The sequence below is a fragment of the Hipposideros armiger genome, unplaced genomic scaffold (genome assembly GCF_001890085.2).
Source record: "Hipposideros armiger isolate ML-2016 unplaced genomic scaffold, ASM189008v1 scaffold_641, whole genome shotgun sequence".
Taxonomy (NCBI): domain Eukaryota; kingdom Metazoa; phylum Chordata; class Mammalia; order Chiroptera; family Hipposideridae; genus Hipposideros; species Hipposideros armiger.
In genome coordinates, this window is record NW_017731991.1 from 703,344 (window position 1) to 712,802 (window position 9,459).

The following is a 9,459-nucleotide window of genomic DNA, read 5'->3' on the forward strand; positions in this document are numbered from 1 at the left end:
ATGAAATATTTATTTTAAATCACAATAGTAAATCCATGACATTACTATATGAGTTATTTTTATGAAAAATAAATATACTTACAAAAAAGATTTTTAGTCAGAATAATCGCTAATGTTTTACTTCATAGAAGACAGCTGGATTCCCATCTGCTTCTGCATTCAGTCAATTTGCAGTATGTTCTTTTCGTCAAAACATACGAGGAGCGCCTGACCTCACACACATATGTAGTTGGAAAGGAGAGGAGCTCTTTGAGAGCTCTCTCAAACGTTGAGTTTAATGTGATAATTAGGATTAAATTGCCTATTAAACAAAGTGATTTTACAGTAATGTGCTATTAAGATTGGAAAGTTGTTGAATTATGAAATACCTATTGCTATATTTCTTTGATTCTAAGGTGCACATTTTGGCATATTTTAACAATACTGAAATGAGAATGTGTTTTTCAATCAAAGATGTGTCAGTTTAACTGGCGGCAACCCCACCCCCAACCCCATTTTTGTGAAATAGTATCAGTTTTTTTAAATTTTGAAATATCTTCAGATATATTTCTTTGATCATAATTACGAATGCCTATTTCATGAGGAAGACCGCAATACATTTCAATCTTTAATGGCTTCTATATTTTTTAAGAGAGAAAACAAAATCTGTCAATAATTTATATGAGTATATGTACATATGTATTTTCTGAAACATGTACTTTCACGCTAAATGCTTCATAGCAAATAGAAAATTAACATTAAATTGTGCTTATGTAAATTGTTCAAGTTTGCTTTCCTTTTTTTTTTTTAATCTCTTTTGCTTATATTTTAAATTTGATTTTCAGTATTTAATTCTGTTCATGATAGGTTTATTTTAGGACAGTGGAACTTATAGAAGAGCCCATAGAAGGGTCGCCTGGTCTGAGTTTCTACTTCAAAATTAATGGATTTCCCATATTTCTGAAAGGATCAAACTGGATCCCAGCAGATTCATTCCAAGATCGAGTAACCTCTGAGCTGTAAGTTATCATCTTTCTTTTCTTGTTCCTTTTTTAATTTACAGCCCTACAAAGCTTCAGAGTTACACATTTTTACTTTAATTCCAATGGAAGGAACTGAGGGGTAATATAAATTCTAGGATGATGGAAACTTTAGAATGGAAAGGATTTTTAATCATGTATTCCATTCTCATGAGCTCTAGATAACTTACAGCTGAACTGTTTGAGACTGCTGAAACCATCCAAACTTTAGAAGACTATTATATATTTTCTCTGATGAAACAAAAAAATGAGTAACGCACATTTTGGATAGTTAGTTCCTGAAACATAAAAGATGATTATAGTTTGTTATTTTTTTCCCCATTTTTTGAAGTATACCTTACATATTTTTGTATATGTTTTTAAAAGAATGGAAACCCATATTTACCTCTTCAGGCAAAAATATTTGCATAGTTCTTTACTTTTACCTTAATGAAAAGAACTAAAAAAAAATCTTTAAAGTTCTAAATCTAGAAAAAAAATTTCAATGTTTTTCTGAAGTTTTGAGAATAGAACTTTATAAGAAAGTAATATTTCCAGATTGGGTTTGTAAACTATCTTTGTGAGAGTGAAGATAAACTTTGTGAAGTGAACACATTTAACTCATTTACAAATGCATGTATTGTATAAATATGCATTGTAGTATGTTCTTTAATATTTAGAATGTAGATGTGGTTGGTAACTAAACTCTAATTTTGCCAAAACTTGTAGTAATTTTCTTTTACTTTAATATGTATATATTGTTTTGAATTTCATATGAAATGAGATTATTCTCCAGACATAGACACAGATAATTTGCTGTCTCTCTTCCTTTTAAATGCTTCACTCTTCTGTTGGCTGGTTTTGGTGGCGGCTATTCACCAAATTGGCAGCTGGGCCAATTAGTGAACCCACCCATGGGTCCCTGTGCTGACAGTATGATGCTCTGGGTTCCCAGACAGCCTGTTATTGGTCTTTCTCGTTCCTTTTTGGGTGCTGGTCTGGAGATGGAGGACACACGCTCTCAAAGTGGCTGTACATTTCTAGACTTTCCTGAGGGTAATGCAAACAGTAATTGGAAAAACAGGACGGAAATTTCCTGGAGAAAAAGTACTAGACTGGAGGAATTGTAAAAAAGGAGATAAGAGTGAGCTAGGTACTCATATTCAAACTCTGATTTTTGTCTTGTAGCTTGAAATAGTTATGTAACATTAACACATGCTTTTCAAGGTTTATAATGATTTTTCTACAGGAATAACTTTACGGCAAATGTTTAGTTTTAAAAATAGTGTAATAACGTTGCTGAAAAGTTAGAAAGCAGAGAAAATATATCACCCATAATTTTTCTAGGTTTGTTTATTTTATGTGCTTACAATTAATGTGCATATAACTTTGTCTCACTTTCTTCATTTAGCATTATAGCCAAACCATCATAATTTTAAAATGTGTTTTTCTAACAGAGGTTTGAAATGTGTTTATCAGTGTGCTTTTTCAGTCTTTTTTTTTAACATCCCCAAAATTTCAAATTAGCGTTTGTTTTACATTTTTTTTTCTATAGGCTGTGGCTCCTTTTGCAGTCTGTTGTGGATGCTAACATGAATACTCTCCGGGTGTGGGGAGGAGGAATTTATGAGCGGGATGAATTCTATGAACTTTGTGATGAGTTAGGAATAATGGTAAGTTGTTGACAGCATTTTACTTCTTGATATGTTACTATATTCTCATTTGACCTCCAGTGTTCTGAGTGGGGGATAGAGCCCATTCCTTCTTTTCTCAGAGCCAGAAATAATGTCCCATTTTTTTTTTGCAAAGGAGTAAATGGCATCTTCAAACCCACAGCTACAGTTGATAGCGAATATCATTATTATTTAATTACTGTTTAATGAGAGACATATTAATTATATCTAAGTGTATATCTGTGTTTTTCTCTGTAATTTTCTTTGTAATATGACAGTATGCATAAAAAAGAAACGAAAATATTTAAAAAATTTAACTTTAGGGAGCGCTAACAAGACCTAGAAAGAAAAAAATAATAAAGTTAAATAAAGGAAAAGTGTGCTTCATGATGTTATTAAGTACTCCCAACATAATTTTGTGCTGGTGAGGGTTAAGCAAAGGAAATATATTCTTTTTGTTCTAGTATATTACAGTTCTGAAATATAAAGCATTCCATAGAAGAGCTGTAATTATAATAATATTGATGATACTGAGGGCCATGGTGATGAGAAAATATTCTGTAATGGTCATTGAGTGCTAGGCATTGCTCTCAGTGCTCTGCATCTGTTATTTTATGTCATCTTTGTGCCCATTCTATGAGGTGGTTACTATTGTCCTATATCCCCATTTTTTGGATAAGGAAACTGACCTGTGCAGAGGTTAAGTAACTCACCCACACGCACACAGTGGGGCTATGGCATCCAGGTTCCGACTCAGGCTGACTGACTTGGGCTTGTGCTCTTAGCTGTTGCCTTATGACAGCCTCCCTGGCAATGAGCTCGCGCGGTTTCAGTAGTAAAATGTCCATGTAGTAATTTTTTGGCCATAAAAAGTTAATTCCTTTATAAATAACCTATGTTTCTTAAGAGAGTCTGGTCCATCTTTCAATACTAAATTCCCAGTGAAAATTAGAGTGAATTAGGAGTGAGGAGGGGTTGGGGGTGAGGAAGCGTCTTTTTGAATTCCACATTCCCCTCAACACGCTCAATGTTTCCTTATTTGAATTCTCTTTCCTTCTCTTTCTTTTCTGCCTGCCTAACATTTTCCTCTTCTCAGGTTTCCCTAGTTTTTTGCAGTTCTGGAAAGTCCCAGTGCCCCGTGCATAGCAGTGCTCAAATGATCACCCTCATCACACTAACTTGATTTTTCTTTTGCGGGAAAGATAATCCCCGCAGTTCAGAGTGAAGGTTTTCTTTCTGTGTAATAAAATCTATGGAAGTGCTTCATTACCTATTATCTGATTTGCTAGGTATGGCAGGATTTTATGTTTGCCTGTGCCCTTTATCCAACTGATCCGGGCTTCATGGATTCAGTGACAGCGGAAGTTGCTTACCAGGTATGTTATTACCATTCCAAGAAGGAGGAAAGCACTTACGTTTTCATTTTGCCTTTTGTGAAATCTGTGTTCCACCCAGCCTCACGGCTTTACTACCACCTGGATGACCCTCACAGCTGCCCCAGGCCCTGACTTCTCTGCTGAATTCCTGGTTCTTATATCCAGCTGCCAACTCGGTGCCTCTTCTGAGAGGTTTACTAGGCACCCCAAATATAACATGTCCAAACCAAACTTATATGACTTTCTCCAAACTTGCTTTTCCTGCAGTTTTCAATAAATGACAATGCCAGTCTTTGAATTTCTCAGGTCAAAATTTTAAAGTGATTCTTGACTCCTTTCTTTTGCATTCCACATATACACACATATTTATTTGTACAGATCTGTAAATGCAAGGAAGTTAGTCTATCCTAGCTCTGTCCACTGAAAAGGCCTAGGAACAATGAATAACCTAGTAATACTGAGCATCCTTATTATTGAAATAATCTTTCCGATGAAGAGAAGGGCTTCTTATAGAAATGGCTGATTCCAGGACTGGGACAGAAAAGATGATCCTGGAATATTTTGGCCCACAAATAACAAGGAAGCTATCAAAGATATGTCAAAGGAACTTTGATGAGTCTCTAACCAACCCAAATGGGGTAATTTGAGCTTCAATAGGCTAAGAATATCAGTGGATTGAAATCCATCAAGTGTGTTAGATACATGAGTTCATAAGTATAGTGTTTGTGGATGTGTATTTGGATGGAAAAACCAAAATAAATGCAAGGAAGTGGTTACTGTATCACTCAAGATTGCAGTTACTTTGGAAGGAGGAAGGGACTGTGCTTGGGAAGGGATGCGTGAAAGTTTCTGGGGTGGTTGGTAAAGTTTGCTTTCTTGGTCTGGGTGGTGGTTACAGGGTGATTGCCTTATAATAATTTACCATAATCTGTTTTCCTTATCTGTGTTTTATTAAAAAAAAAAGGTTTAAAAAGTACAAACTAAATCATCCCTTGCTCAAAGCCCTCCAGGCAGAAACCCTCACCACACCCTATCCTGTCTCTGCCTACCTCTGCACCTCACCAAGCACCGTCTCCCCTGTGCTGTGTGCCCTGGTACACCATCTCCATCGCCCTCCATTGTGGACCACCTCACTCATTCTGTTCTGGCCCCTCTGACCTTGACTATGACTTTCTCTGGGAAAAACCTGTCTAAATCTGCAAGTCTAGATGAGGTCGTTTGCCCTTTGTGACACATATCACGCTTTGAATTTCTTGTTCAGGTTTTGTCACCCCTGCAAGACGGTTATCTCCCTGAGGCCAGGACTTGTTCCCTTCTGTAGCCCCACTCCCTGCCTGGATTATTCATCAGGTAGATAGATGGATGGATGAATGAATAACTTTTAAAGGATTAATTATAGTTATGTAGGTTGCAAACATTTCAGTTTTATTTTTAATTTTCTTTCATACAAATAATTAAAATGTGATACCTATGTGCCTTCAACCTTTTATATATTATTAAAGTGGAGAAGTTTTTATGCAGAATTTGTTGACATTTTAACATAAATTTCCATAAAATTTACCATTCCTACAATTTACCATAAAATTCTAGGTCAGTTTGGAGAGTATCACAGAGTCACAGAAGCATTTTGCTTCTCCAGTATTGTATTTGTGTTTATACCAGCACCATAAACATGCCCGTCACCGATGGTAGCAGCCTTCACTTACCTGGGCACATGTAGAGGCAAATAAAGGAAATACTGTTTGTAAGGATGGTTTAGAAAGACACAAGATGTTAATTTTTAAAAAATGAGATATATCTCTTTAATACATTCTTAATGCATCTCTATGTCATGTAGGACTTACCATCTTGAATGGAGACCACAGTGAGAACATCAGCTAGGATCCATCACTGTAACATCCATTACAGTGAAAGAGAACCTGTAAATACCAGTGAGGTTGTATTGCTAAAACATGTTCCAAAAGAATTTCTCTTGACCAGTGATTCATTCTGTTCTCAAAAAGATTTAATTGCCCTCTCTCCTGGGGTACATCTCCCAGAGTGTCAAAAGAACTGGGTCCTTTCACCTTTATGTAGGGCTGGGCCCACAGTGAGCCCGGTTCCTGCAGACCTCAATTCTTAAGGCTGGCAGGGTGTTCAATAGATTCTCTAATTTCTTCTTTTATGCTTAGATATATCCAGTTACTTATTTAGCCTTAGTTGATTTCTCGGGACATGACATTGATAGTCATTTCAGGAGACATCATCTTGGTGCCCCCATCTTTTTTCCTTCAGACTATTCCCTATATTTGCCTTTAACTCCTGGAGTATCTCTGGTGCTCACTTGCTGTGTAAAACCCTCTCCAGTCATCCTTATGGTTTTTGACCTTGATGGAGACTGCATGGGAACCTTGATACATTTTTCAGCTGCAGTGTTTGTTCTGCCTCATTTGTGCCATCACACAAAGCTCCAACTTGCTCTTTGAAACTAACCCCTATTATGTAATGTGATGTCTCCTGCCTTCTGTATTTCTTAGAGCCTTGTTGTGGTGAGTCCGATAATGATGAGGTTGAATTATATTTCTAGCTTAATAAAAAGGATTATAGTGTCTTCAGTTTTGGTACAGCAAAGAAGAGGAACCCTATCTTATTGGTGTTTATACAATCTAGATAAAGAGAACCTCAGAGATTTCTTGAAGTGGATTCCCACAAGGACAGTTACTAGCCATTTTCTAATGGGTTTTCTGGCACATAAGAATTTATGTGCAGAAGTTCAATGGCTATGATTTTATAAATAATTATAGCTCTGAGCTTTTTTATGTTGAGCATTTGAAAATTATTTTGTGTTTTCTTAAATTTTAGGTCAGAAGACTGAAATCCCATCCATCCATCATCACATGGAGTGGAAATAATGAAAATGAAGCAGCTCTGATGATGAATTGGTATAACATAGATTTCAGACACATGGGTACCTACATCAAAGATTATGTGGAACTGTATGTGAAAAACATACGAGAGGTCATCTTGGCAGTAAGTAATAGTTTTATTTTTGTTTGTTTGTTTGTTTTTAAAGATTTTTATTGGGGAATTGGGGGGATGGGAATAGTACTGGGGAATTGGGGGAAGGGGAACAGACAAGTTGCTGTTGTTTTGTTCTTCAGTCTAGTTGTGGAGGATGTCGCTTCACTGGCCCAAGTTGGCACCATCATTGCGCTCTTCCCAGGTGAGGCAGATCAGTCGCCGGCTTCTGGATGGCCGCTCACTGCGGCTGCTGGCCACTCACGCTGGCTGCTGGCTACACACGGTAGCCCATGGCAATCCACTGCCACAGGGGCTGCAGCCTACGCTGTCGCCAGCAACTCACGACAGCCCAGCTCCAGGTTGAGCTGTTGTTCAGCATCTTAGCTGTGGAGGGCAGCGTCACTGGCCCTCATATGTGGGATCCGAACCGGGGCCCTCTGGCATCCCAAGCGAGTTCTTAACCATCGCGCCACTCGGCCGGCCCAGTAATGGTTTTGAATGCAGTAGAATTTAAGAACGTGTTGTAAAGATGGATCAGCTTGAATATTGGTATAGTATATTTTTATGCCCCCTTTTTTAGGGCAACCTTCAACAATATCGTTTTAATGCAGACGAGTTCATTGTAATGCTGCAGCATGTGAAAGAATTCAAGGGTTGTTTCTTTAAAAATTCACATACCTGTGGAATTCACCCCACATACATCAATATTGTGCTTATAATTGCAGGTTGTTACAGATACTTTGGAACCCATCCATGGGTCCCCAAAGGTTGAGAATCTTTAAATTAGATAAAAATCATTGATATGCCACTTCTTTTCCTTGTCTTCTTCTTTTTTTAAAAAAATAAGATAATGAATTCTGTGACTTAATTTGTTAATGACAACCTGGTCCTTGTATAAGCTTTCTATAGTTAACAATACTTTCCTTTTTTACTCAATACTAGATTTGATTTGCTATTATTAATATTTTAGTTAGAATTAAAAATTCATATTCATAAGTGAAATTGGTTTATAGTAAGAATTATAAACTCACATACTTAGAAGAGCCAAATTTGTTTTAAAAAATTGAGTAGAGTAGATGAGGCCACCTGTTGGCAGCTTAGTGGCAGCGCAGCTCGGGCAGGGACTCGAACCGCTGTTGCTCAAGAGCTCACACCCTTGAGTGAGCTCTTAACCAACTGAGTCACTCGGCCGGCCCATCTGTATGTCTTTTGAAAAATGTCTATTCAGATCCTCAGCTCATTTTTTAATTGGATTGTTTGTTGTTTTGCTATTGAGTTGCTATTGAGTTGTATGAATTCTTTATATACTTTAGATATTAACCCCTTATCAGATATAGGATTTGCAGGTATTTTTCTCCCATTCAGTCACTGGCCTTTTCATTTTGTTGATGGTTTCCTTCACTGTGTAGAAGCTTTTTAGTTTGATGCAGTCCCACTTGTTTATTTTTGCTTTTGTTGTCTTTGCTTTTGTTGTCAAATCCAAAAAATCATCGCCAACAGGATGTCAAGGAGTTTACCACCTATGTTTCCTTCTAGGAGTATTATGGTTTCAGGTCTTATATTCAAGGCTTTAATCCATTTTGAGTTAATATTTGTGTGTGGTATAAGATAGTAGTCCAGTTTCATTCTTTTGCATGTGGCTGTCTAGTTTTCCTAATGCCATTTATTAAAGAGGCTGTCCTTTTCCCATTGTATATTCTTGGCTCCTTTGTCATAAATTAATTGACATGTATATGTGGGTTTATTCCTGGGTTCTCTGTTTTGTTCCACTGATCTGTGTACCTATTTTTATGCCAATACCATACTGTTTTAATTACTATAGCTTTGTAATATAGTTTGAAGCCAAGGAGTGTAATGCCTACAGCTTTGTTCTTCTTTCTCAAGATTGTTTTTTTTATTTGGGTCTTTCGTGGTTCCATATAAATTTTTGGATTGTTCATTCTATTTCTCTGACAAATACCATTGGAATTTTGATAGGGATTGAATTCAATCAGTAGATTGTTTTGGCTAGTATAGTCTTTTTAACAATATTAATTCTTCCAATTCATGAGTATGGAATATCTTTTCACTTATTTGTGTCTTCTTCAATGTCTGTATCAATGTCTTATAGATTTTAGCATACAGTTCTTTTAACTCCTTGGTTAAATTTATTCTTAGATATTTTATTCTTTTTGATATAATTCTAAATGGGATTGTTTTCTTAATTTCTCTTTCTGATAGTTCATTATTTGATTATAGTAATGCAACAGGCTCCTGTATATTGATTTTGTATCCTGTTGAGGTACATTCCCTCTATACCTACTTTGTTGAGAGTTTTTATGATAAATGGATGTTGAATTTTGTCAAGTGCTTTCTCTGTATCTTTTGACATCATCATTTGATTTTTATCCTTCATTGTATTCATTTGGTATA

At 36.4% G+C, this 9,459-nt stretch overlaps 1 protein-coding gene across 2 annotated transcripts in view; it reads left to right on the forward strand.

Moving 5' to 3' along the window:
* Positions 1-9,459, forward strand: part of MANBA (mannosidase beta) — a 105,233-nt gene that overhangs the window by 59,380 nt on the left and 36,394 nt on the right. For both annotated transcript variants that reach the window (XM_019625888.1, XM_019625890.1), the window contains exons 8-11: positions 847-998; positions 2,554-2,671; positions 3,961-4,047; positions 6,889-7,056. In XM_019625888.1, coding sequence (XP_019481433.1) covers positions 847-998; positions 2,554-2,671; positions 3,961-4,047; positions 6,889-7,056 — 525 coding nt within the window. The remainder of the gene's footprint in view (positions 1-846; positions 999-2,553; positions 2,672-3,960; positions 4,048-6,888; positions 7,057-9,459) is intronic.